The sequence below is a fragment of the Rattus rattus genome, chromosome 17 (assembly GCF_011064425.1).
Source record: "Rattus rattus isolate New Zealand chromosome 17, Rrattus_CSIRO_v1, whole genome shotgun sequence".
Taxonomy (NCBI): Eukaryota; Metazoa; Chordata; class Mammalia; order Rodentia; family Muridae; genus Rattus; species Rattus rattus.
Window position 1 is genome coordinate 16,672,996 of NC_046170.1, and position 27,617 is coordinate 16,700,612.

Sequence of the window (27,617 nt, forward strand, 5' to 3'; positions counted from 1 at the left end):
AACTTACAGAAATTTGCTGACCTCTGCCTCCTGTGTACTGGGGACTAAAGGTGTGTGCCACCACATCTGGCTGCACTATGCTTTTAACATTTTATGTTTACCTATGACTGTGTATGCACATGTGTGGTTGCACATGTACCCTGGTGCCTGTTGGAGGTCAGAAGATAATTTGGCAGAATCTATTCTGGCCTTACAGTATGTGTGTCCCTGGGACTGAACTTCGTTTATTAGGTACCACAGCAAGTGCCTTCATCTGTAATGTCTTTCTCTGCACTATTCTTTGATGTCATGTATTTTTAGACTGGCAGTACCTGCCATTTTTTTCCAGTATATTTCAAGGGCTCAGTAGCGACATGTGGCCAGTAGTAACAATACTGTACAGGATAACACAGAGACAAAGGTAGTTTTACTTCTAGGGCCTGCTCAACTGACAGGCTGTTTTAGGAAGGGGCACCTGCAGAATGCAGTGCAGGCTTTCTTTTCCTTTCTCGTGGTATTTTGAGTCCTTTCAAGGCTCCTTATGGTGATATCTGAGGTGTCATCTCTTAGACGACTGAGCCTCTCTGCATCTTCGAATTCACCTCAGGCACTGCCCTCCGGGCCACTCATCGCTTTGTTCTGCTTTTGCCGCATTGACCTCAGCCTGGTGTCACTGGATTTCCAACGCGGTACTGCAATGGGCGGGGCCAGAGGGCGCCCCGGGCCAAGGCTCCCTTTTGATTGGTTGTGGCCGGGTTTTAATCTTGCCTGCCAAGAGACGGAGGGGGGGGGGTCCCCTGCGCTCGTTGAATCTGGAAAGCTGATTGGTCAGTCGTGTGGCGCGAGCAGTGGGTGCACCCCACGCTGATTGGCAGAAGGGACGCACGCATAGAGAGGGGCGGAGCCGGAGCTCTGGAGTGCTGCTCCTTGTGTGAGTGGGGCTGGGTGGTGGTTGGTGCGGCAGGGCGGCTACTCAGCTGCAGCAGTGCAGGTGCCATCCTGTGGAAGAACCATGAAGCACTACGAGGTAAGCAGCGCGGGGCCCTAGGCAATGGCCACCGCAGACGGTTGTGTCCTGCAGGGCCTCGGGACCTTTTTTTATGGTCCGACTCTCTGTCATGGCGCAGGCGCAGTGTAATCTCATTGCGCATGTGCAGGGGGGTATTTATAAACCTGCCATGCAGGTTGTTTGGGGATGCCTTTTCTTAGGGTCTTGCAGGGCCTAGGAGAAGCTTGCAGCTTTCTTGCAGCATCCTCGGTGGCCTGAGTGGCAGGTATGCAGGAGGAGTGCGGTGCGGAGCACTTGTTTTTGGTGCAAGCGATTCTCTTGCACAAACCTTGCATGGTGTCAGCGCCTCGGGCTCAGGAGGGGCTCTGCAGCCCGCTTTCCTCTTCCGATCTTCACACCCACCTCGCCACTGATGCCTGGGCGGCGAGGGATTTGGTTCCGGGGTCATACCAACCGGTGACCGCCAGGGAAAAAATCTGAATGTACAAGACCATTCTGGAAGCTCAAGTCTTCTTGCCGTATCCTGGGTCACCTTTCTTCTTAAAACCAAGTCTTCTGATGCTCTTCTTGACCCAACTGATGATACTAATTTCGTTGTTGCTGACTTTTAAGTAATTCTCCTCAAACAGTAACTCATTGCTTACATTCATAGTAAGAATACAATTAGTAAGGGCTAACTACCGCATTGTTGATATTTTGTTATCTTGTCCTTAAACTCATAGTCCTGCTGCGGTGGGATACTTAATTCCCTACTAATTATGTAGGTGAAAGTCAGAGATGTCAAGTGGGTTGTCTAAAGGTTCCCGCTATAATTGCAGTACAGAGTGGAAATGCAGATTTTCTTTCAAAGGCATAGTTTCTAACCACTAGCAATGCAGTCTGTCAGTGAGAGCTGACAAGTTGAGAATTGCTTTATTTCTCCCCTCAGATTGGAAATTTGTGATGAAATTAGGTTAGGTTTTTTTTTTTTTTTTTTTTTGGGGGGGGGGGATCCTTTCCTGCCTGCTCCCCTCAATTAGTACTGCTAGGGTTGGAACTCAGGGCCTTTCTCCTGCTAGGCAAGTGCTCTCAAAAACCCTTTTTGAGGGAGTTGGGGATTTAGCTCAGTGGTAGAGCGCTTGCCTAGCAAGTGCAAGGCCCTGGGTTCGGTCCCGAACTCCAAAAAAAAAAAAAAAACAAACAAAAAAACCCTTTTTGATCCTATAAAACTGAAACTCTACAGCATTGTACAATGTCTTCCTATTTCCTACTCTTCCCAGCCCCTGGCAACCACCACTTATCTCTGGAAATTGGCATACTTGAAGAGCCTCCAATACATAGGGGGTAATCCTGTTTTTTTTTTTAAACTTTTTAAAGATTTATTTATTGTATACGAGTACACTGTAGCTGTCTTCAGACACACCAGGAGAGGGCATCAGATCTCATTACAGATGGTTGGGAGCCACCATGTGGTTGCTGGGAATTGAACTCAGGACCTCTGGAAGAACAGTCAGTGCTCTTAACCACTGAGCCATCTCTCCAGCCCAGTAATCCTGTTTTTATCACAAGTTGGATACTAATATTTCTATTCATCTTCTGTATTGTTCTGATTATTCCTTGGTTAGTTTTTCCAGAGCCCTTGGAACTAATCTAGAAATCCTCGGGTCTTTTTTTTTTTTTTTTTTAACATGTCAGAGGGACCAGGAGATCAGTCTGCGATCCTCACGTGCTTTCCCTTTTTTTCTGGGTGCTTTTCCTTTCTCACCTCTCTTGCCCTGGGGGAAAAGCCATGTTCTGTTTGAGAAATACAGGTGGAGGGTGGATTTGCAGTCAGTCATTTTAATTTGCTAGTGGAAAATCAGGCCAGGTAGGCTTCTGAGACTTGGGGTGGGTTCTTTGTTTCAAGGAGCAGGAACACAGCCCGAGGCTCATGGTTTGGCCTGGGAAACACACTCTGGTGTATTTCCTGTCTCCCAGGGCCTAGATGGGCCAATGTAGCCACGTGTCAGAGCAGTGTTTAGCATGCACACACGAAGCTCTGGGTTCCTATCAGCATTGCACAACAAAAGCAGGCAAGAACCAAACTGGGGAATAGGGACGGTGGCTGAAGCCCTGGGTCGGATCCCTGGCACTGAATAAAACCAGGCAAGCTGGCACATGCATGCCTTTTGTCCCAGCTCTTGGGACATGGAGGCAGAAGCATCATGTGGTTTACATAGTGAATTTTACGTCAGCCTGGGCTAGAGATCCTGTCTCAAAAATCCAAACCAAATCAAATAGACAAAAAATAAAAACGTTTGAGGGACCCGGAGGGACCCAGAGAGACCCAGAGAAGACACCACAGGAAGACCAACAGAGTCAACTAACCTGGACCCATGGGGCTCCCAGAGACTGAACCACCAACCAAAGAGCATACAAAGGCTGGACCTGTGTAGCAGATGTGCAGCTTGGTCTTCATGGGCCAACAGCTGGAGCAGGAACCAAGTCCCTGACTGTCGCCTGCCTGTGGATTCTGTTTCCCTAACTGGGCCGCCTCACCTCGCCTGGCCTCAGTGGGAGAGAATGCTCCTGGTCTTGCAGTGTGCCAGAGTGGGTTGGTACCTGGGGAGTGGGGAGTGGGGATGGGGGTGGGGAGTTGGGGAGTGTCTCTTTATCAGAGGAGAAGGCAAGGGGGGCAGGGAGGAGAAAGGGGCTGTAATGGGTATGTAAATTGAATAAATGGGAAAAAAAAAAACAAAAGCAAATGTGACCTTGGTGAAAAATAAGTTATTTCCTGTATCTTTTTGCTATTCTCTGTTGACATTAGTCCAGTACCCACTGAAGCTATAGTTTTGGGATAGAAGCAGTTAGTATCTTCTATCCCAGTTGGCGAGCTGTTGTTACAGACCAATAAAAATGAAAGGAGATGCTTTCATAGTTAAGATCTTGGGGAAAAGTGTCAGCTATCCACATTAAACAGTAGAGTTCTGGACTGTTGGGCCTGCATGCAGGAGACCCTGAATTCCAGCCCTAGTCTAGATAAAGCCAGGCCTGGAGGTTCATGCTTGGGCGGTGAAGGCCTTAGGATTAGAATTTCACAGTCATTCTTGCCTCACTACATGAATCTCAGGCCAACCTGGTAGGATGGCTCAGCAGGTAAAGGTGTCTGCTGCTGAGCCTGAAGCATTTAGTCCTGGAACTCACGTGGTGAAAGGAAAGCACTCAGGGCTGCCCTCTGACCCCCACCAGCATGCACCAGTGTGCATTCAATTACAGTAAATAAAAATGTATTTTTTTTTCGGAGCTGGGGACCGAACCCAGGGCCTTGCGCTTGCTAGGCAAGCACTCTACCACTGAGCTAAATTCCCAACCCCGTAATTTTTCTTGAGGTAGAAGCTGAGTCACCTATGCCTGACCCTGAGTGGCCTGGAACTTGCTTTGTAGAATAGTCTGAGTCTGCCCTTGAACTCAGAGATCTCCCTGTCTCCTCCAGTGCTGGCTTTATAGACGTGTACTACCACAACAGGCTAAAAATTTAATTAAAAAAAACAAAACAAAATAATAGATACCTTTGAAGGACTGAGTCCATCTTTTGCCCTCAGGCACACCATTCTACTGGGAAACCTCATGGCTCAAAAGCCTTGGAGACTCAGACAGCTGATTAGGCAGAGAGGCCTCTTTGAAGGCCTACTAAGTTTGATCCCTGCACTCCACAAGGTAGCAGGACAAAACCAACTTCTAGGATACGCTGAATTTTAAGAAAGAGAAAGACTGTTTTTGCTCGTAGGCAGACACCTCAGAGATTACGAAGTACAGTTAATTTTTTTGGACGTTGTGGTGCTGAGCTGGAACCCAGGGCCTTGCGCAGGCTAATCAAGCTCTCTGCCACAAAAGCTGCGCCCCCAGACTGAAGGTGAGTTGACCCGACAGACAGACTTGGTGCTCGGGCTGGAGAGATGGGCCTAGAAACCCAGGCTCAATTCCCAATACCACTGACATCCGTCTAACCCATCTGCAACGCCAGGTCTAGGGCTGCAGCTCCCTCTTCTGTCCTGTGGGCATTGCATAAGCCAGGGGCACATCATGTACACACAGGTAAACAACGCTAAAAAAGTCTCGCTCAGAGAAGTTCAGGACCTGTGTCCTCATGGTCACACGGTCAGTTACTTTCACACGGAAGACCCGAGGCACAATGGATTCCACCTGGAATACAGGTTGTGGCTTTTTGATAAGTTTCATATCAGCTCACTGCTTGTTTACCAAGAAAGAGAATCTCTTTCGTGGCCTAGGCCTAGTGGAGGGGAAGCCTCTAGAACAGGTTGGCCTTGGGGTTGTTGTAAATCAGCAGGGTTGGTGTGAAAATGGCTTGTCCTCGGCTCAGGTTTTTATTTATTTACTTATTTTTATTTTTTATTAGTGTTCTTGCCCCTGGAGCCCAGGCTTGGAGAGCATGCCTGTGGTAGCTTGAGACAGCTACCGTGTCTCGTAAATCTGCCTGTAAATCGCACTAGAGTCAGTCCATGAAGAGCGCCTCTGTAGCCTACGCTGCCCTTAACGCCCATGGAATAGTGAGAATTCACCATGCAGGGTGTAAAGTTTTGATGCCTATCTTGCAGATAGATCATTACAGACCAACTTAGTACCTCATCTCAGGCAACTTCCTGCCTGGCTGGCTCTCTCTAAGGACTTAGTGTGCAAGTTCTGAAAGTTTTGGTCAAGAGACGTTTAAGAAAATTTCTGGTTTTTTTTTTTTAACGTTAGGCATTAGAGCCAGGCCCTTTCTTACATGTGCTGACCAGGTCCTCTGCCACTAAGCTGCATCCAGAGGCCTTGATTAAAACATCATGTTATTATTATCACTAAGGTGTTACATGGGTTCTGGGATCCAAACTCAGTGTCTATAAAACCCGAGCTTCTCACTCCAGCACCCTGGTGGTTGTGGTTGTGGTTGTGGTTGTGGTTGCTGTTGTGGTTGTGGTTGTTGCTGTTGCAGGGTCTCACGGTGTAGCCCTGGCTGACCTGGAATTTGGCTGCTTAGACCGGGCTAGCTTCAGACTCAGGCGCACTTGGCTCTGCCTCTGGAGCACTGGGATCAAAGGCGTGCGCTCCCAAGCTCAGCTCCCCCTTGGATTTGTGGACAGGGTCTCACCAGGTAACCAGGCAGATCTTCCTTCTTCCTGCCTCGGCTTTGGTTATTGGCGGTGCAGCCATGTGTCATCATGGTTGGTGCTTGGAGGCAATTGCTTAGAGGCAGAACACCGGTAGGTGATAGGTAAGAAGAAAGACCTGTGTGCAGGCACCAAGGCGGGCCTCAGACTGAGTTCTGGTGGTTTGATTCGGTGGATTGGCCAACCCCTCAGCTTGTCTGTGCTCGCTCCTTGGAACGAAACCTGCTTGGTTGTGAAAGGACCATGAAGGTTAGGGAGCATCCCAATGAGGCTCGATAACACTGTCAAGGCTGTGTGCAGGAGACGTCTGGCTGTGATACTTTTAGTTCAGTTTAGGTTGTTTTTTTTTTTTTGGAGAAAGTTTTTAGAGAGCCCTGTCCTAGAACTCAAGAGAGATCTGCCCTGCTCCTGCCTTTCAAATGCTAGGATTAAAGTCATGAGCTGCCACGCCTGGCCAACTTCTCTCTAGGTTCTTTTTATGTGCTGGTGCAGGTGCGTGCACTGGATCTGGCTGCTCTGAGCATTCCACACCTCTCCTGACCGCACGCTTCAGACCATGATCATGGCTTCTGGCTTGTGCCCTGGGCGAGTGGAGGCTCAGTTTGCACCTTTCCCTGCAGAATCCTTAAGGTGCATCGGCACACTGGGGCAGAGGTTTCAGCCTTAACATCTGCACTGTGCAGATGGGAGGTGACCCTGGCCCAGGGCTCCTCGCCCAAAGCCAGTCCCTCGCTTTCACTCTCTGTGTTTGCACCAATTCCCCGTCCTAGGAATACAGCAAGGTTTGCAGGGTTTGCAGCAGAATGGGATCCTTCTCCACCACTGGCAGGGGTGGCACAATCTTTTACTTTTATTGTATTTAATGCATATAGGCATGGGTGTTTTGCCTGCATGTACACACACACACACACACATACACACACACACACACACACACACACACACACACACACACACACACACACACACACACGCACCATCTGAGTTTCTGGTGTCTTTGGAGGCCAGAAGACGTCATCAGATTCCCTGTACTTGGAGTTAGAGTTGTGTGGGGACGTGTGGGTTCTGGGAATTGAACTCTGGAGGAGCATCCCGTGCTCTAAACTCAGCTAGTATTCTTTCTTTCTCTCTCTTTTTTTTTTTGGGGGGGGGGGTTGTTTTTCCAAGACAGGGTTTCTCTGTGTAATCTTGGCTATCCTAGAACTCGCTCTGTAGACAAGGCTGTCTTTGAACTCAGAGATCTGCTTGTCTCTGCCCCCCCACAAGTGCTGGGATTAAAGGCATGCACCACCATGCCTGGACTAAACCCAGCTAACTCTTTGGCTAGCCCTCACGGGCTTAACTCTGTAGACTTGCACCCCTGCAGTGACACACTGGGCGTGCAAGAGTAGTGCTGGGTGTGCAAGAGTAGTGCGCATTGACTCGCATTCTGTTTTCAGCGATGTCAGGTGGACAGCTCGGCTGGCCACTGTGGGGCGTTCCCACCTTGAAAAGGGGCTGGAGCTGCAGGCAGCTCCCTCCCGCACAGCCTGCTCCTGATTGCACACTGACGAGTACCAGCGACAACCGTATCTGTGTCATAGGGCTGCTTCTTCCAAGCTTGGTCCTCGGGTGAGCACGCTCGGGTGAGCATTAGGTGCTCACACTGAGCCTTAGCTCAGTGCCAGGCAGCGCACAGCAGCTGGGATGAGCACCGAGATACATTTCCGCTCCTCAGTGCTTGGGAGTCAGGCAGAGCAGGGAAGACCTGAAGAGAAGGTGCCTCTCTGTGGAGGAGGGAAGCTGAGACCAAAGGGTCCCGGGAGAGGCTGAGCTGATGGCCCCAATGTGTTAGGTCAGTTATGCCAGGGACAACTTAGTGGCCACAGAGTACGGCAGAGCCTTGCTTCACTGACTCCAAGTGGAGAGAGGAGTGAGTGGCCTGGACAGGGCCAGAAAGAGACTTCTAGTTGTGATAACTTTGTTGGCCTTGGTTGGGCGCCGTGCCCTTTGACTGGCAGGTCTGGCTGGGTGGGAAATCTGTTTGGTCAAGTTCAGGTCTTAGCACCTTCCTGGTGCTATTGATAGTGACAGATGAGAATGTTTCAACAGCTGGGGACACTTACCTCAGCTGTGAGAGTGTAGCTAGCCATCACAATCATAATGAAGCTGAGAGCTCATTGCCTTTAGTTTCCTCTCCTCCCCCCATTTTATTTATTTATTTATTTTTTTGTAATAGACAAGGTCTCACTATGCAGCCCTGGTTAACTGGAACTTACTGTATAGACCAGTCTGGCCTTGAACTCACAGAGCTCTGTTTGCCTGCTAAGTACTGTGATTAAAGGCCGGCACCACGATACCTGGCTTGCTTTTGTTCTTGTTACTGGGGATGAGCCTACTCTTTCACTGTCTCCCACCTCTAGTCGTCTGCCCATACTTGCCTGTGGTCTAGCCTTATACTACTTGCCTGTGGTCTAGCCTTATACTACTTGCCTGTGGTCTAGCCTTATACTACTTGCCTGTGGTCTAGCCTTATACTACTTGCCTGTGGTCTAGCCTTATACTACTTGCCTGTGGTCTAGCCTTATACTATTTGCCTGTGGTCTAGCCTTACAATACTTGGCCTGTGGTCTAGCCTTTTAATACATGGAAGTAGGTATGGTTCCTATCCCCACTTACATGTGGGGACACAGAGGCACAGAACAGTAAAACTTCATGTCCATAGCGGCAGGTGGCAGAATCCAGGTAAGCGCTGGGGATCATGTACTGAGGAAGGGGTGGGTATGTGACTGTGCTGGACACGGCCTTCGGCCTTCGGGGCCACCTGCCTGTCCCTCTGCACGATTACCTTACCGTTTTGATCTCTCTCAGGTAGGGGACCAGGATAAGGGTAGCAGTCCCCGGGACTGCCAGGGAGGCTGAGGTGCTGGGCTCTGCCTGGCTGTAGCCAGGATCTCAGTTCTAAATCATCAGGTAAAGGCAAATCTGCATCCCTGTCTGCTGCCTGGAGCGCAGCCTACCTGTGGCCCCCACCCCTTTGTGATGTTGGGGAGCAAACTCGGGTCCTGGAACTTCATGGGCCATGAAGGCTCTACCATCCAGCTGTACCCTGTCCTTTTAAAAAACACACTGGTCAGTTATTTACTCTGCATGTACGAGTGTTTTACCTGCATATCTGTGTAGCCCTGGCTGTTCTGGAACTCGATCTGTAGTAGACTAGTTTGGCCTTGAGCTCATAAAAGTCACCTCTCTCCCCAGTGCCGGGACTAAAGGCATGTGCCACCGTTTGACACTTTAAGATCAAAAAATTAAAGAAAGCTTACTTTATGTATGTTAGTATACATGTATCTGTATGAATGTTGCATGTACATGTGTGTCCGGGTGCCGGAAGAGGAGCCATCCTATCCCTTGGAGCTGGAGTTACAGCTCACAAAGGTGAGCTGCCTGACATGGGCGTGGGATCCTAATCAACTATTGATAAGTAGTACGATTGACCAGCAGCTGTTCTCAATCACGGGGCCACCTCTCCAGTCCCAACCCCCCCCTTTTTTTTTTTTTTTTTTCTTAAAGGCAGATTGTCGTTACAGCCTTGTCTGGCCAGGAAGTCACTGGGAAGACCAGGTTGACCTTCCTTGTGGGAGTTCCATGTCTAGGCAGGGCATGATTTGTAGTTTCCCTGGGACCTGTGGACTTTATTGCCGGGGATGATGAAATTCTCCTACCTGTTGATCTTGCCTAATGTGTAACTGTCAGAGGGCAGGTTAAGTCCTCCAGGGCCCTCACAGAGCCACTGTGTTTGGGAAGGCAGGGCCACTGCTCCTTTTTTTTTTTTCGGAGCTGGGGACTGAACCCAGGGCCTTGTGCTTGCTAGGCAAGCGCTCTACCACTGAGCTAAATCCCCAGCCCCAGGGCCACTGCTCCTTATTTTCAGCCTCCCACCCTCTCTGTTTCATTGGCAAGAGAGAAAACTGCTGTAAATAGCTTAGAAGCTGGGCGTAGTTTTTGATGCGAGTGGAGCTCATGGCCTTGTGCAGTCAGCCCTGGGGAGTTCAAGGGCCTGTATCCCTCCTGCCACCTCCCAAATCCTCTTACCCCAGCCAGGGGCATCAGGAGGCCGCTAGGGCTGGAGGACCCTGCTAGAGTGACCCATGTGTGCATGTTTATGTAGGTGGAGATCTAGTTAGGGGGGACTGGGGAAGCACTTTAGGGGGTGCTTTCAGAACAGTATCAGAATCCTTAGGAGGCAGAGCAGAAGCATTTCTTGGTCAGTTGGTATTCTGGGGGATTGGTTCCAGCACCCCTGAGGATGAAGGACAACAAGCATTCTCAAGTCCCTTCTAAGCTGTTGTGATTTCGGTTTTTCAAGACAGGGTTTCTCTGTATAACTGTGGCTGGTGTTCTTGAAACTCAGACTGTAGACCAGGCTGGCTCTGAGCACCACCATCCTCTGCCTCCCAAGTGCTGGGATTAAAGGCTTGCTCCACCACTGCCAGGCTGCTTGTGTGATCTTCCCAGAAGGAGTATGCGGGCCTTGTGAAATGTCAGGGAGTCAGGACAGGGAAATGTCCGAGTTCATTGTGGATGCTTGACTTTGTTTTCTTTCTTGAAATCTAGGATCTTGCTAGTTCATGCCCTTGAACTCGTGACCCTTTGTCTTCCTCAGGCTTCCGAGTGCTGAGTTATGTCTGCTACACACCTTTGGACACAGGCTTTGTTGTAGCCCAGGCTAGCTTTGAATTCACTTTGTAGCCGAGGGTGACCTTGAAGTTCTGATCCTCCTGCCAGTACCTTGTGAGTCATCGTGCAGAATTCCTTTGCTGCTGAAGATGGAACCCTGGCTTTGTGCTACACTCGCTAGCAGCCCTGCAGAGCCAGCCACATGACGTCAGCTCAAATGTGTCATGGCTTAGAGCTTTTCCCTTTGTTTTCTCTCTCTATGCTCTTTTTCTCCTCTTTCTCTCTCTCTGGGGAGGGGGGGGAGCGCTCGAGAGCACGCTTTTGTGTTTGTGTCCGGTCTGGCTCCTTCCTGGTTTCCAGCTGATCTCAGTCAGAGCTTGCAGATCTATTGATGATGTGAGAATCTGTTTCTGGCCATTGACCTACAGAGCAAAACCTACAGGGCAAGTTCCATCGGCAGCCACACCACACTCTGCAGCAGCTACAAGCATTCTTTTCTTTTCTGTCTTTGTTTTCTTTTTCTTTTTCCCTCCCTCCCTCCCTCCCTCTCCCCCCTCTTTCTTTCTTTCTTTGTTTCTTTTTTTGAGACGTGTCTTTCTGTGTGGAACCCTGGCTGTCATGGAACTGGCTTTGTAAACCAGGCTGGCCTCAAGTGCACAGGGATCTGCCTGCCTCTGCCTCCTTCCTGCCACACCTGCCTCACAGCAAGCACTCTTGACTACTGAGCTGTCCCTGTCCACCTCAGCTTTTAGTGTTAAGCTGGGAAGCAACAAGCACTGGCTCCATGACTTGGCTAAGCCCTGCAGGCTGCTCTAGATTGCCCACCATGGCTGAAGGATGTCGTCCATCCATCCATCATCCATCCATCATCCATCCAATCACTCACCCACCCATCCATCCATCCATCCATCTACCCACCCACCCACCTATCCATCTACCCACCCACCCATACATCCATCCATCTATCCATCCATCCATTCATCTACTCACCCACCCATCCATCCTTTCATCCATCCATCTTTCTTCTAGTTTTTTTTTTTTTTTTTTTTTTTAAGCTTTTCACTGTTGTAGCCCAGTGCTAGCCTCATTCATAATCACAACTCCTGCCATTTTCCCTCTGGGGTTAAATTAAGGTCTTGGTACATAACAGCCTCTTATTTTTTCTTTGAGATCAGGTCTCAGCTTAGGCTAACCTGGCAATCCTCCTGCCTCAACGTGCCAGGTGCTGGAATAGCAGGTATAGCAGTACCTCTGGCTGTGAACATTTCCTATCATTCTGCAGATGACTCAGGAGTCTGGTCTGTGGAACTGGGGAAGAAGAGGCAGGTATGGTGGGAACACCCTGTCATCTCAGCACAGCCGACAGAGGCAGGGACCAAGAGCCTGAGGCAAGCCGGGCCTGTCACACACTCGGGAAGTCTCCGTTTCATCAGCGGGATTGGCTGGCCTTTGGTGTGGTGTGCAGCAGGTAGAGACAGACAGCTGTCACGTGCTGTACCTGCTGTCAGAGCAGCGAGCAGCTTCTCTGGGAGCCACAACTGCTGCTGGCTTGGCCCCTGAAGTAGGCACATCACACTGATTCCTGCCTTTCTTATTTTAATTTAAAAAAATGGTATTTTGTTATTAACTACTGTTCAGATGTTATAGACTAATAGAATCCCATCAATGTCAACAAGATTTTTAGTATAGTAGACATGATTCCTATCATTCCTTAAGCAGGAAATAGCTATAATAAACAGGACAGTGTGTGTGTGTGTGTGTGTGTGTGTGTGTGTGTGTGTGTGTGTGTTTTAAAAATGTAATTTAGGGGTTGGGGATTTAGCTCAGTGGTAGAGCGCTTGCCTAGCAGGCGCAAGGCCCTGGGTTCGGTCCCCAGCTCCGAAAAAAAAATGTAATTTAATTTTTTGCTGCTGTGACTGGAATCACAGCAGGGCCTTGTGTCCTTTAGGCAACACCCTCCCACTGAGGGCCATGTCCTGAGCCCCATCCAGATCCAGGTGTATTTTTATTTTTGAGATAAAGTTTTTGCTATGTACAGTTCAGGCCATCCTCTTGTTTCAACCTTTCAGTGTTGGGGTGACCAGCTTCCAGGTAGGTGTTTAATGGACACGGACACACACACACGGACACACACACACACACACACACACACACGGACACACACACACACACACACCACACACCACTCTCAAATTGGGCAGCAACAGCAAAACTCAGCAACCACAAATGAAAACAAAGTAGAGTGTCAGACCCAAGTCCCTGCTGCCCTTGCAGCCCATTCGATGGCCGTGCCTTTGTGCCTCCCTCTCCTCAGCCACTTCACTGTTTCAGTTTGTGTCAGACATGAGCGATCCCTTCCCTCTGTCCATCAGGCTACAGCTACCACCAGGGCAGGCCAGAGCCAGGCTGGCTACTTCATCTGAGGAGAGCCAGGAGCAACCTGCTAGGTTTCTTGGGCCTGGCTCTGCAGCGCCCTCAGCTGGGCCCTTGAGGTGTAGGGGCAGCTGGCGCGACCGTGGGCAGACCTGGTTGGGTGTTGCAGAGCATGGTTTATGGACCCCGGGGTTTGAATTCAATTTGCATCCATGTCATGTGACCAGCTTTTTCGCTTTTTGTTCCCAGATCACTGAAACCAGGTGCAGTGATCCTGACATCCCAGTATTCGAGGCTGAGGCTGAAGGATTGAAGATTTAAGGCTAGCCTGGGCTAGATAGATTTTTGTCACAGAAACAAAAGCATGACAAAACAAAAGCATCAGTAAGACCCCAGTAGTGACTAGAGCTGGCCTGTTAGCCAGAGCTAGCCTGTTAGCCCAAGCTAGCCTATTTCCTCATCAAAGCCACTATGCTTTTTCCTAAACTGAGAGAAAACTATTTTTGTTAGTTTTCTTTTCTTGTTGTTGCTGGGAATGGTGCCCAGAGCCCTGTGCCTGGTAAGCACATGCTTTGCTCTTGAGCCACACCCAAGCTCCAGAGTGGTTTAACAGCACACATGATAGGACCTCAGTGGAGATGTAAGAATCTTTGAGACATGGTCTCAGCCTGACCCTTCCAGTGTACTACCAGTACAAGTCTGTGTGCTCCCATGCCTAGCGCCATCGCTGTTTGGAGGGAATTATTTTCCCAGCCTCCTCCAGGTCTCTACTACTAATGCTCTCCAAAGGATTTCTTAAGAACTCAGGCTGCAGCTGCGGGAGCTGGGGCGTGCACTCGGGGCAGCAGACCTCTACAGACATTCAGTGAGCTCCAGGTCCCTGTGTCAACAGTCACAACAAAGCAAGCGGATTTAAACTCAAGTCAGGCCTTAACTCTTCTGCCCATAGCTCCCCATAGCTCCCTCTCCTCACCCAGCCCTTGGGCCCTTCTCCACGTCACCTCCGTGTTTCCACCTCATCTCCTTCCTGTCATGTGCATGGCTCCAGACCACGAATGTGCGACCACCTGTTATGCTTCACTTCAGGGCCTTTGCACAGCTGTTCTTCCCGTGTGGATGGTCGCCTTTACTCTTTCGGGACTTGCGACCCTTCAGTGAGCCGCATCCTCACCTGCCTCTCCTGACAGGATTTCACTAAGCACTCTGTGGCCAGGCTGGCCTGACACTCACGTAGGGCAGTCCAGCCTCATACTCACAGAGACCCACTTTGCCTTCTGAAGTATGGCTAGGGTGGTTGTCCTTGACCACTTTGTATAGAAAACTGCATGAACTGCGCCTGCCACACACCTTTGTCCGTTCCATGCGGTGTTTTGTGATGCCATGGCACCTTCTCATGTAGAACCATTTGCTTTACTCATTCTCTCACTGCCCTTCCTTTATGCTGGGGGTTGAAACTAGACCTTAGGTACGCCCAGCAAGCTCCTGGCAAAGGCGTTTTTTTCTAATATTTCTAATATGGCTGGATTTCCAGATTTCCACAGTGTCTGGAATGTGCCTTGGTTTTCCCACAAAGGGGTTTATTTGTAAAGTAGGAATTCTTCTTTAAGAATGAGCTGTGATTGAGGATCCTAGAGGGTTGTCTGGCAAGCTGAGTGTGTGCATAGACTCACCTGCCTGCTGGCTTGAGTGGAGTCGGGTGGGCGTAATGGACAGTGTCCGACGAACACCTCTAGTCAGTTCGTCCTCCAGGTTTAGGTCTGGCTTCCTTAAGCTTCCTGGTTTGCCAGAGTCTTCCTGCCCAGACATGGAGAGAGGCCCACATTAGATTACTAATTGGAAGCGGGCAGCGGGTGGGAGGACCTGTGAACAGCACAGGTGCAGCCCTGGAGGAGGGCGGAGGGGGCTCAGGCTGCATCCCAGAATGAGACCTCAAATACACTGAGGAACAGAGGCAGGCGAGGTTCAGCCGTCTGAGCTCCTGGCCTTGCCCTGAGGCTCGAGACCTGTGCTCCCCAGCTGCAGTTTCTCGTTATTAAGTAGGGTAACAGCATCCCTCCAGCACCCTCCAGAGAGCAGCAGAGCAGGTGCAAGCGGCCTACCCCCTCCCTTGGGGCAGAGAAGGAGGGTGAGGGAGTTAGTAGGGCGAGGACCTCGGGGTGGGCCATGTTAGGGGTGTTTGGAGACGGCTGTCCCATCCGGCCCTGGGAAATGTTTTATTTTTTTGCTGAGGATGAAATCTTTGGCCTTGTACATACTAAGTACCTGCTGCCCACTGAGATATAGCCTAGCCAAGAAGCTTATTTAAAATTATTTTCTTTTTTATTGTGTGGTGCTAGGAATTGAGTTCAGGGCCTTATGAATGCTAAGCCAGGTCTCGGTTCTATCTGTGGGAATTCTGACGCTATATATGCCAGGCAGCAGTTAGAGTTTCTAATGTTGGCACCTAGGACAGGGTTGGTTCTTCCTGCCAGTCCACTGGGTGGTGCTGTAGTAATCTGTTATATTTTATTTGTATTTGAGATAGGATTTTACTGTGTAGCCCAGGTTAACTCTTCATATGGCATCCTCTGCCTTATTGTTGGTACCAACACACTTAGCCCATGACAGCCATTGTGACTGGCACGCAGTCCCGAGGGTTAGACTCCCATGAACATGGCCTTTCTGACCTTAGCTGGTGTTGGAGACACCCCTGCTTTCCCGGCTGGTTGGTGGCGGGGGCCTTCACCCGGACTTGTTGTTCCATCCTGCCTTGGCCTCTCTGGATTTAGCAGGTATCTTGGGTGTGGCCCACTGCACCAGACTGGGCTAGCAGAGGTGGGTTCATAGGGTTCTGGGGTCAAGAAATGTGGTTTAGCCCTTGGCTCCTCTGTAGCATGCACATGCCCCATGTAGGGATATATTCTGTATGCATTTGAAAATGGAGGCTGGCCCTTTAAAAGATGTGCTGTAGCCTCTCTGTCTCTGTCTCTCTGTCTGTCTCTGTCTGTCTCTCTCTGTCTCTTCCTCTCTCTCTGTCTCTGTGTGTGTGTGTGAGAGAGAGTGTGTGTGTGTGAGAGTGTGTGTGTATGTGAGAGTGTGTGTGTGTGTGAGAGAGAGTGTATGTGTGTGCATGTGAGAGTGTGTGTGTGAGAGAGTGTGTGTGAGAGTGAGTGAGTATGTGTGTGTGAGAGTGTGTGTGAGAGTGTGTGTGTATGTGTGTGTGTTCTCTGGATAATGGGATCTTAGGTGTCACTTTCTTTGTAACAGAGCTTCGCGTGCACTAGTCAAATGCCCTACCATTAATCCACACCCCAGTTTTATTATATTTCTTTCTTTAATCCTTTATGGTGTTGGAGGTCAGTGCAGCTTTTTGTTGCTTTTTGAGACAGGATCTCACCGTGTAGTCCTGCTGGCCTGGAACTCACTCTGTAGATGAGGCTGGCCTCAGACTCAGAGAGATCTATATCCCCCTGTCTTCAGAATATTAGGTTTAAAGGTGTACATTCAGCACAAACTAACTTTAAATAAAAAATTACATTGCTGGGCAGAAGCAGAGGCAGGCAGATCTCTGAGTTCAAGGCCAACCTGGTCGAAATAGTGAGTTCCGGGTTAGTTAAGGTTGCATAGTGAGATCCTGCCTCACAGACAGACAGACAGAAATCCAAACAGAACAAAATAGTGTGTGTGGGCATGCTGTAGTGTGCATACATGTGAACATCAGAGGACACGCACAGGAATCTGTTCTCTCACCGTGTAAGTCCTTGGATAGATAGTCCTGGGTGGCAAGCATCTACATGCTGGGCTATCTCTCCAGCCCTGTCTTTCCCCCACCACTCCCCCTCTCCCTGTCGCTTCCCTTTCCTCCCCTTCCCCTCCCAACTCCTTCCCACCCCTTCCTTCCTCTCCCCACTCTTCCTCTCTCCTCCCCTTTCCTTCCCTCTCCCCAGTTGTCTGTCCGTCCGTCTGTCCCCCCCCGGTGGCCTCCACACTTGGTGTCAGTGCTGGGTTGAGCGCCTGTGAACATGGTGTTCAGATTCTGGCTTCTGTCGAGGTGCAACAGGGCCTGGAGACCGAAGTAACCTGGTCACAGGCCAAGTATAGGTGGTCAGCGTCTGTGCTGTCCCTGCCCTGGGTAGCCTGTTCCCACTGCTGCTCCTAGAGAGGCTGGCTACTGAAAGATCTGCTCCCTTGCTCCTGGTGCACCAGGGAGACGTGAAGTCAGATGCCAAGGCCACTGGGGAAGGACAAATTTGGGCTGGAGCAGGTGCGGTCTGTGCTGGCTTTCTGGCAGCAGAGAGCAGGTCATCAGCTATCACAACATTATTAGGGTTACTGGGTATTTCTGGAAAGTAAAAGGGAGTGGGAGCCAAAGCGGATGAGCTGGAGTCTCAGATGAACGCGGGCGGGCGGGCAGGGAGGCTGTGTCTACCTGCTAAGCTGCCTGCACTGTGCTTGTGCCCATTGTCTGCCCTCTGGGCCCAGCAGTGTCCCTCAGAAGAATACACGTGCCCTTACACCTCGGGAGTGCTTCACCTGGGGTTTCCGGTAGCAGTGAGTGGAGAGAGCATACTGACTGACTGGCTTTGCTGTGCTAGGCTGTCCAGTACAGGGACCTGTGCCGGGGCCAAGAGCCTGATGCAGTGGCGTCTTGCTCTCTGAATCCCTGTGGACTCATGGCTGACATCCTAGCTCTCTTCACTCCTAGGTGACTCAGCCTGTGGACCTCACTTCCTCATCCTGGCACATGAAGCCTGTTGTGGTGATTTGAATAACAGTGGTCCCATGGCTTAATGTTTTAATACCCGGTCCTTAGCTGGTAGAACTGTTTTAGAAGGATTAGCGAGTGTGGCCTTGTTGGAGGCGTGGTTCTGAGAATCTACAAGTCCACCTCATTCCCAGCTAACTTTGATGTGAGATGGTGTTTCAGCGCCCTGCCTGCCTGCCTGCCTGCCTGCCTCCCTGCCTGCCGCTTCATGCCCGTGCCCTTGTGGTTGTGGACTCTAACCCCCCGGAACCATGAGCCCCAAATAAATGCTTTCTTTTATACGAAAGCCTTGGTCATGGTGTCTTAGCACAGCAGAACTAAGAGAAGTAACTAAGTCACCCACAGTTCCGGCTGTGTGGGGATTACAAAGAAGAGGCACTTGTGAAGCTGGGCAGGGTTGTAACTGCTTGCCAGTGTCCCTGCCTAGAGTCATACGGCAGGACCTATAGTTGAATACCCACAGTTCTAGGTGTGTAAGTTAGTGACTGACATGGAAGGCAGGTTGGAGGCACCGAGCCAGCCTGTGAAGGGAACTCTGCAGCCATGGTCTTGCTTACAGGCAGAGGACCTTGGAGCAGCAGGGCTCTCTCATTTAGGAAGAGGCATATGTAGCTTGAGTCCTGTGCTGCAGACATTACACATGCGACTTCCAGCCCGGCCTTGATGGGGCTGCTCCTTCCTACCAGGCTCGGTGGATCAGACTCGCTCCTTCAGTTCCAGGTGCAGGCCATCTTGGGGTCTGCTAGCTTCTGCTCGTTCTGTCTAGAATTCAACCATTGTTCCTCCTCTCTTGTTCCTCCCCATCTTGATCTCCTAGCCTCTGCCTCACCCCCTCAGACCTTCCCACCAGCACTGGCACCTGTGAATTCCTGAATGAACCTGTGTCCCTTCTCTGCTCAGAAACCCTCTGTGACTCCAGTCTGAGCCCAGGCAAAAGCCAGGGCCCTCCCTGGCGGACAGGCCTGCACAGTCTTTCCCTCCCTGCTCCTCTGGCATGCAGGGCACCCCACCAGGACCTTGGTGTTTGTTGTTGGCTGTATGTGGAACTTCTTTCCCTAGATGGTGAACGGCCCTGGCCTTCCCCCAGGGCCTTTTGCCTGGACACTCTCAGGGAGGTCTTTATTCCTTTACCGTCTTTCTGACCAGTCTGGAGCTATGTAGGCCTGACCAGACTTGAACTTTGAGTGTTCCCTGCCGCACTCCCGAGGGATAGGATTGCTGGCCTGTGCTGCCACACCCAGCTGCCACTCTGTCCTTTGCCTGTTTCCCTCAACTCTGGGTGACAGGTTGCTTCTGTTTGTCCTTCCCTTGGCACCTGCTCCCTTGATAGAGGCTTGGATTGAGAGAAGGGCTTGATCCTGCACCCCAGCCGTGTGCTTGCCCATTATCATTAGGACCATCTGCCTCTGCCGGCCATCGCCTGCCTCTTGGCACAAGGGGACAATGGAAAGTATTGCAGCCTCTATTGGCTGTCCTCACGTCTTTCCCTTCCTCCCACACGGCCCCTTGTTGCTTGTGTTCAGGCTCACTGCTACCAGGTGGGTGGGGCAGGATCCTGTCAGCCCTCTGACCTTGGGACTCTTCATGGATGCAGTCAAGGTTGGAGGACAAAGGCCTGGCACATCTGTGCTCTCTCCTCTGCCACAGTCAGCCAGTGTGTGATAGTCCTGTGCTCTCTCCTCTGCCACAGTCAGGCCAGTGTGTGATAGTCCTGTGCTCTCTCCTCTGCCACAGTCAGCCAGTGTGTGATATTCCTGTGCTCTCTCCTCTGCCACAGTCAGCCAGTGTGTGATAGTCCTGTGCTCTCTCCTCTGCCACAGTCAGCCAGTGTGTGATAGTCCTGTGCTCTCTCCTCTGCCACAGTCAGCCAGTGTGTGATAGTCCTGTGCTCTCTCCTCTGCCACAGTCAGCCAGTGTGTGATAGTCCTGTGCTCTCTCCTCTGCCACAGTCAGCCAGTGTGTGATAGTCCTGTGCTCTCTCCTCTGCCACAGTCAGCCAGTGTGTGATAGTCCTGTGCTCTCTCCTCTGAGACAGTCAGCCAGTGTGTGATAGTCCTGTGCTCTCTCCTCTGCCACAGTCAGCCAGTGTGTGATAGTCCTGTGCTCTCTCCTCTGCCACAGTCAGCCAGTGTGTGATAGTCCTGTGCTCTCTCCTCTGAGACAGTCAGCCAGTGTGTGATAGTCCTGTGCTCTCTCCTCTGCCACAGTCAGCCAGTGTGTGATAGTCCTGTGCTCTCTCCTCTGCCACAGTCAGCCAGTGTGTGATAGTCCTGTGCTCTCTCCTCTGCCACAGTCAGCCAGTGTGTGATAGTCCTGTGCTCTCTCCTCTGAGACAGTCAGCCAGTGTGTGATAGTCCTGTGCTCTCTCCTCTGAGACAGTCAGCCAGTGTGTGATAGTCCTGTGCTCTCTCCTCTGCCACAGTCAGCCAGTGTGTGATAGTCCTGTGCTCTCTCCTCTGCCACAGTCAGCCAGTGTGTGATAGTCCTGTGCTCTCTCCTCTGAGACAGTCAGCCAGTGTGTGATAGTCCTGTGCTCTCTCCTCTGCCACAGTCAGCCAGTGTGTGATAGTCCTGTGCTCTCTCCTCTGCCACAGTCAGCCAGTGTGTGATAGTCCTGTGCTCTCTCCTCTGAGACAGTCAGCCAGTGTGTGATAGTCCTGTGCTCTCTCCTCTGAGACAGTCAGCCAGTGTGTGATAGTCCTGTGCTCTCTCCTCTGAGACAGTCTTAGTCCGTAGCCAAGGCCAAGACAAGGTGGGCCTCCCTGTTTTCTGACCTGCCTTTCTTCACTCCCAGAGCTGGGTTCCCAGCACATGGCACTCCTCCGCCTGGCCCATGCTAAGCATTTATTCTAGATGGGCGCTGTTGGAATGCTCAGGTGGCTTGCTTTCTGCCTTTTGTTGTCTAATTCCTACACTAAGCAGAGAGGCTGCAGTAGGAGAGTCTCCCTGGCAGCTGAGGAGGTGAAGAACCCATCACCCCCCACACAGGTCTTTTTAAACTTAGTGTCCAGGGAATGTGTGTTTCCCCCACTATGCCCTGTAGAACCTGTCAGCTTTGGTCACCATTGAGGGACACCCCAGTTTCTCCGGGGCTGGATCCTGGTGAGCTGATCCACTCTCTCAGTATGGGGTGGGTGCTTCAGAACCAGGGCTGTGAGACCTGGCAGCCTAGGGAGCGGGGTAGGCTCTGAAGTTTCCCAGGAGCACCAGATGACTGCCTTTGATGTGGTTTAGGAGCAGCAGGAAAGGGTGGGGGAAATTGGGAGGGGACCTCAGGCCAGATCCTGGTGACCTTTTCCCAAGGGGTAATACTGAGCTGGGCTCTACCTGGGACCACTTTGGGTGTTAGAAAACCGCCAGGCCCAGGACAGGTAGAAGGTCTCCTGTCTTTCTTCTTCTTCTTCTTTTTTTTTTTTTTTTTAAGGGAAAGCTTAGTGAGCCAGGGGCAGGGGATCAGGCAGTAAGGAGACCGCTACCTGGAGTCTTTTTTTTTTTTCTTTCATGAGGCAGGGTCTCATATAGCTCAGGTTGGCCTCAAACTTGGTATGTTGCTAGGATTGCCTCTGAACTGACTGCAGATTGCTGGGATCACAAGCGTATGCCACCCTGCCAGGTGGGTGACTGTTGTAATTGGTGCTGTGAGGAGGTATCCGGGAGCCTGAGGCAGGAGGTGTGAGCCTCCTGTGTGACAGTGACACAGGGCCTGCCTCTCTGTCTTTTTGTTGCCCTGCCAGGCTGGGACAGCCTCAAGAGTGCTGCCTTTGTGTCTTAGGACAAGGAGCAGGCACCTCTGTTGGCCAACCCTGGTCTCGCCACACAGTGGCATGCCGAGGCCAGCACCCCTGTACAGCCCGAGGGTGGACTTCCGTTTCTTAGACTGCTTTGCTGTCCTTGACCTTGGAGTTGCTGTTGGCTGTGGCCAGGCCTTGTTATCTCAACCTCTGGGTGAGAATTCTTCACAGACTAGTGGGACTGTCATCGCAGAAGCAGCACATGTGCCCTGCCAGGGCTCCTGCCCTTGTGCTTGTGTTTGACCCCTGTCTATTGTGCTTTCAACAGGACTCCCCCACCCCCCAGAGTTCGGGTTACCCTCATGGGCCACCCTTATATAGATAGACACCTATCTCACGGCACGGTAGGGGCCCTTCCTTAGCTCAGCCGTGCTTTCCCCTGAGGATGGGCAGAGCCTGCTGGTTGCTCGCCCTCATGGTTCACCCTGGCTGGGGCACCTTTCTGTAGCTATCTGTGCCCTCTGACCCCTGACCGAGGTGCCCCTCCTGGTGTACTTTGGGCTGGCTTCAGTGTGGATGGGATGAGGCGTGGCAGTGGTTGAGGAGGGGGGTGGGGACCAAGGTCTAAGATGCGAATTGATCCCCCTCAGTCTCCTTAGCCTGGAGAGGGGAGACCCCACCTGTTCCCTGGAGCTGTTTTGTCTTTGCTCTTTTGATGGACACTTTGCCTGTTGTTTGTTTGTTTGTTCCCTGTTGGGGCTGCGGTGTAACTTGGTGGTATGGGTATCTGCCTTGCAGTGTGACAGTCCCTGTATAGAATCCCCCGAAGCCAGAGCTTTGCGGTGCAGTTCCTGTGACTAAATAAAGTGCACACACAGTTCAGCTGCGTGCTGCAGACAGCTGCACTCCTCAGCACTTGGAGCATGGAGACAGGCGGACCCTGTCTCACCTCTGAGTGGTACCCCTCCTCCCAAAAAGGTACACAGCCTGGTAGATTTCGTCACCTTTCAGTGGGGTGCCCCCCACCTCTGTCACTGGCACCTTTGTCTTACCCACAAAGAGCATGTGTCTTTTAGCATCCACCCCCACCCCACTCCTGGTTACCAGCGGGCTGCTGTCTGTCTGTCCTGGTCCCGTCCTGGGCACTCTGAACCTGAAAGTCTGGTTTCTTTCACCTAGCCAGCCTCCTTGCTACACTTAACACTGAACTTGATTTTGAAATAATTCTAGAATGGCCTCTGGCCCACTGGGCCTCTTTAGACCTCTGCCTGGGGGTTGACGGCTGTGGGGATTTGGGGCTCGGGCGGGCCGTGGGAGGCCCCCGGCTTACCTCTGGTTCAGGCAGCTCCTCTCCTTGTGGCTTGGGATCACTCTTTGCTGTGGCCCCTCTCCATGCTTGCTGCCCACTCATAGCCAGTTGGTGCACCACGACTCCTGGCCTGGCTGCAGAGCCCCAGCCCGGGGAGAGGCTAGGGTTTCAGCCCTCCCCGGCAGCGGGCCCAGGAGGGAGAGGGGCTGGTTGTATTTTAAGCTATTGAGTGGTTCAGCAGGAACTCCATGGCCTTCTCTCCCAGTGCACACTGTGCCGCCCTCCTGCGATCCACATGGACTCTGAGCATGTGGACAGTGCTCATGGGGCCCAGCAACTATTAATACACCCTCAGCCCAGAGCCCTGCCACCCTGCCCTCTAGCACATTTCTCTGTGCCCATCCCTCTCAGCCCTCTTCAGCAGGAGGGGTCCCAGTGCATGACTGCTCAGTCTGGCACTGATTGTCCTTGTGTGTGGGTTCAGCCATCTGCCCCCAGGCCACAGGGTGAAGCAGAGCACGCTGCTGACCCACATAATCTGTGCTTTCTCCTATGCTGTGTCCATGATGTAGGCTCTGGCACATATGGGCAGGTAGGCCTGGATGCCACTGCCTGGCATAGGAGCCTTGCCCTGAACTCAAGCCCTGCAGGGCTGTAGGGTCACCTCCATGGGGTTCCCGACCTGTACCTGCACACATATATGCATACACTTACCATGGGCTAGCACCATGTTGGTTCACCCATGTCCTCTCAGGGACCCCTAGCAGCTCTGGGATTGTGCCACGGCCTCTGCTGTTGGGAGCATGCAGGTGGCAAGTCAGCTTCTCTGGTCTGTGATGTCCCCTTCATTGGCAGAAAAGGTGGCAGATCCCTACAGAGCCCTTGGGCCTCTACCAGCCAGCATGGGCAGTGTTAAGCATCATGCTGTAGCCTTCTCTGACCTTCTTGGCCTGATGGATCGGATCCTTGGGGCTCCTGCCTTCTTCCTCTGGCCCTGTGCATACCTGACAGCCCCAGCCTCCAGGGGTGCAGGCAGAGGCTGTGGACCCCAGGGTTGCAGGCAGGGTGTGTTGGGCTTTAGAAGGCTCATCCATGTGTGAGCACATTGCCTGGTCTGATGTGGTAGGAACCAGTGAGAGGCTGGTAGAGAGGGAGGCGGAGAGCCTTGGGTACTCTGCATCAATACCTCTGGAATTTGTCACCTCCCTGGGAACACAAATGCACAAGGGAAATAATCCAGTGTCCCTTACAGCTTAGAAGTGGAAATGGATGATCTGTCTCGCAGATTCTCCAGATAGCTGGCATTTCCCCAGGCTCAGTAGCCTGTCAGCTAGAGCTGCACACTGGGGCGGGCTAGCCACACCTATGGCTGTGGGCTTTTTCCATCTCTGGGGGATCTTCTTGCCCCTGGCACTTCTGAGGGCCTGTGCCCACCCATTGCCTGTATGAGGGTAGCTCTCAGGGGAGGACTGTGGCTCCTTTGGGGGGGACTCGGGCTGAGACGGTTTTATATTTAGCCAGGCCAGGCCCTGGTGCCACTCAGGTTACATGTGGCGTTGAAGCTGGCTGGGCCTGGTCAGACACGGGCTCCCTTCCAGCACCGAGGCAGAATTTGATCATGCCTAGCCCAGCTCAGAGCAACTTTGTGAGGAGAGGTCGGAGGTTGGGGCTGGCGGCTGGCAGCGGGCACTGCAGCCAGGAAGGCAGAGCAGGAGGGCCGGCGGTGGCATGGATATAAGCTTGAGCATGGCAGCCAAAGAGGCCCACCAAGGCCTCGATGGCCTTCCCATGCCCATGCCCCACAAAGCAGCCAAGAAGCATAAAAAGGCGGTTCTCTTCTTCGAGGTGGAGATTCGGGATGCAAAGACGAGGGAGAAGCTGTGCTTCCTGGACAAGGTAGGACTGCGCCCCTGGGAGTGAAGTGCCAGGAAGTCTGGGTCCCTGTTCCTTATAGCTCCTGTAGGGCTATGTAGGCATTGATGGCCCTCCCTGTCCTTCAGAGGACATACAAGGGGTATTCATCTAGAGCAGCGGTTCTCAACCTGTGGGCAGAGACCCCATTGGGGTTGCTTATCAGACATCCTGCATATCAGATATTTACATTATAACTCATAACAGCAAAATTACAGGTATGACATAGAAATGAAATAATTTTATGGTTGGGGTCAGCACACCATGAGGAACTGTATTAAAGGGTGGCAGCTTTAGGAAGGCTGAGAATCACTGCTAGAGTGAGCAGCTGTGGCCCCTGTTTGGGGCTGGAAGCCAGCAGGCAGCCTGGTATGAGAAGGGACAAGGTAGCCTGGGAGAGCTGTGTCTGGAAAGGAGTGGGGGATGGATGTGCCCCATGAAGTCAGCCAGCTTGATCCTGACCTGCCCGTACCTGGAACCTCTCCCCCAATCCTGGGTCTGGCTCCCTCAGGACTGATACCCTGTTTTTCCCCTCAGGTAGAGCCTCAGGCCACCATTTCTGAAATCAAGACCCTTTTCACCAAGACACGTGAGTCTCCTGACACACCTATCCTCCCCCCACCCCCACGCTCCCGATACATTACCCCCGCTCCCGACACATCTACCTCCACTCCTGCCTCCCCTTGGATGTGACCTGGGCCCGCATGCCTCCGCATGCCTCTTCCTCATCGGCTTGTAGCCTCTCAGCACACTGGAACTGTGAGTGAGGCCCGGCTGACTGGGCAGGCTGCCCCTGTGTGGTCACCAGCAGGAATGCTCTTGTGCTATCCAAAGGGGAAGAAAATCTGTTGCTGCCTATCCTGTGTGTCCTTGCACAGGGTGGGAGGAGCTGGGGGGTCCTAGAGTTCTGGAAGCCTTGAGAGGCAGGCCAAGTTTGGGGCGTGGGTAGGCTGAACCTTGCCAGATTAGGTGCTGCAACCCCTGACCTTCTCCTGGCAGACCCGCAGTGGTATCCTGCCCGCCAGTCCCTCCGCCTGGACCCCAGTGAGTACAGCTGTCCACCAGCCTATCCCTTGGGCTCTTGGGGTCAGGAAACCAGGGCAGTAACCAAATGCTGACTTATCTCTGTAGAGGGGAAGTCCTTGAAAGATGAAGATGTGTTGCAGAAGCTTCCTGTGGGCACCACAGCCACGCTCTACTTCCGGGACCTCGGGGCCCAGATCAGCTGGGTGACGGTGAGCTCTGACTCCTTTCCTGGTCTCTGCCTTCAGCCACCCGGGCCACTCACCTGTCTCTGGGTACTCCCAGGTCTTCCTGACGGAGTATGCTGGGCCCCTTTTCATCTACCTGCTCTTCTACTTCCGGGTGCCCTTCATTTATGGCCGCAAATACGACTTTACATCCAGTCGGCATACGGTGGTGCAGTGAGTGGGCCCGGGGGAAGGGGAGGTGGGGGGGGGGAGGTGGGGGAGGCTGGACTGGCCCTGGCTGAGTCTGCTACCCCACCAGCCTCGCCTGCATGTGCCACTCCTTCCACTACATCAAGCGCCTGCTGGAGACTCTCTTCGTGCACCGATTCTCTCACGGAACCATGCCTCTGCGAAACATCTTCAAAGTGAGCACCTTATTCTTGTCCTGCCCTCTCACCAGCAGCAGTGCCCCCCCTGCCCCAGGCTAACTCATCTGCTCTTCCAGAACTGCACCTACTACTGGGGCTTTGCTGCGTGGATGGCTTATTACATCAACCACCCTCTCTACACACCCCCTAGTAAGTGGGCCCAGACGGTGCCCTTACCCTGTGTGACCCCAGTGTGAGGCTCCTTCTTACGGGGCTCTCTTTCCTGCTTTTTCTACAGCCTATGGAGTTCAGCAGGTTAAGCTGGCACTGGCCATTTTTGTGGTAAAGAGGCTGGGGCAGCAACCAAATGTGGTGAGGTGCGGTGGCTGGGTGGGGTGAGGCCTCTGGCTGTGGATTGATGCTTTTCTCCTTGATAGATCTGTCAGCTTGGGAACTTCTCTATCCACATGGCTCTCCGGGATCTTCGGCCAGCGGGTGAGTGAGTGGCTTGCTAGGGCCGGGGCCGGGGCCGGGGCCAGGGCCGGGGTTGAGTGAGCTGGGTGAGGGGTCTGACTTACTCTTGTCCTGCATGCCAGGGTCGAAAACCAGGAAGATCCCATACCCCACCAAGAACCCCTTCACCTGGCTGTTTCTGTTGGTGTCCTGTCCCAACTACACTTACGAGGTGAGGGACTGCATTTTTCCTCCAGGTCTGAGGCCCTACATGTGGTAAAGTGTAGGAGTGGGTTGTGGGGAGTAAGAGATCTTGGACCTGGTGAGGCAGTTGCCTCCTTCCCGGGGATGTATGTGATGCTGGGCGTCCCTCTGTGCCCTCATCCTTCTTGTGCTGTTCGCAGGTCGGCTCCTGGATTGGCTTTGCCATTATGACACAGTGTGTCCCAGGTGAGTCTCTTGTCCCTGTGTGGTGCCCTGCCCTTCCAGCCAGGCAGCCTCATTCTGATACCCCATTCTGCCCACAGTGGCCCTCTTCTCCCTGGTGGGCTTCACCCAGATGACTATCTGGGCCAAGGGCAAGCATCGCAGCTACCTGAAGGAGTTCCGTGACTACCCACCCCTGCGCATGCCCATAATCCCCTTCCTGCTCTGAGCAGCTCCTCCCGAGCTCAGCCCAGTAATGCCCTCCACCTACTACCCCTGTCCTGATGTGGCTGGCCAAGGCTCTCCAGCAGCAACAATAAAACCTGCTTACCCAAATGGCTT

At 52.3% G+C, this 27,617-nt stretch overlaps 1 protein-coding gene across 2 annotated transcripts; it reads left to right on the forward strand.

The window, feature by feature from the left end:
* Nucleotides 1-857: 857 nt before the first annotated feature.
* Nucleotides 858-27,611, forward strand: Tecr (trans-2,3-enoyl-CoA reductase). Of its 2 annotated transcripts, XM_032887457.1 has the most exons (13): nucleotides 858-1,006; nucleotides 24,773-24,823; nucleotides 25,376-25,427; nucleotides 25,838-25,882; nucleotides 25,970-26,073; nucleotides 26,147-26,262; nucleotides 26,348-26,453; nucleotides 26,534-26,606; nucleotides 26,695-26,738; nucleotides 26,834-26,891; nucleotides 26,993-27,081; nucleotides 27,254-27,299; nucleotides 27,377-27,611. In XM_032887457.1, the coding sequence occupies exons 1-13, from the start codon at nucleotides 992-994 to the stop codon at nucleotides 27,502-27,504; spliced, it is 927 nt and encodes a 308-aa protein (XP_032743348.1). In that variant the 5' UTR covers nucleotides 858-991; the 3' UTR covers nucleotides 27,505-27,611. The 2 variants fall into 2 exon arrangements, with proteins under 2 accessions (XP_032743348.1, XP_032743349.1); XM_032887458.1 differs by lacking the exon at nucleotides 25,838-25,882 and having other exon boundaries at nucleotides 866-1,006.
* The last annotated feature ends 6 nt before the right edge of the window (nucleotides 27,612-27,617 follow it).

Bases quoted from the DNA above. Each gene is read 5' to 3' on its own strand.
- Tecr (XM_032887457.1), top strand. The intron at 24,824-25,375 runs GTAGGACTGCGC...TTTTCCCCTCAG, and splicing joins AGCTGTGCTTCCTGGACAAG to GTAGAGCCTCAGGCCACCAT. The intron at 25,883-25,969 runs GTGAGTACAGCT...TTATCTCTGTAG, and splicing joins GTCCCTCCGCCTGGACCCCA to AGGGGAAGTCCTTGAAAGAT.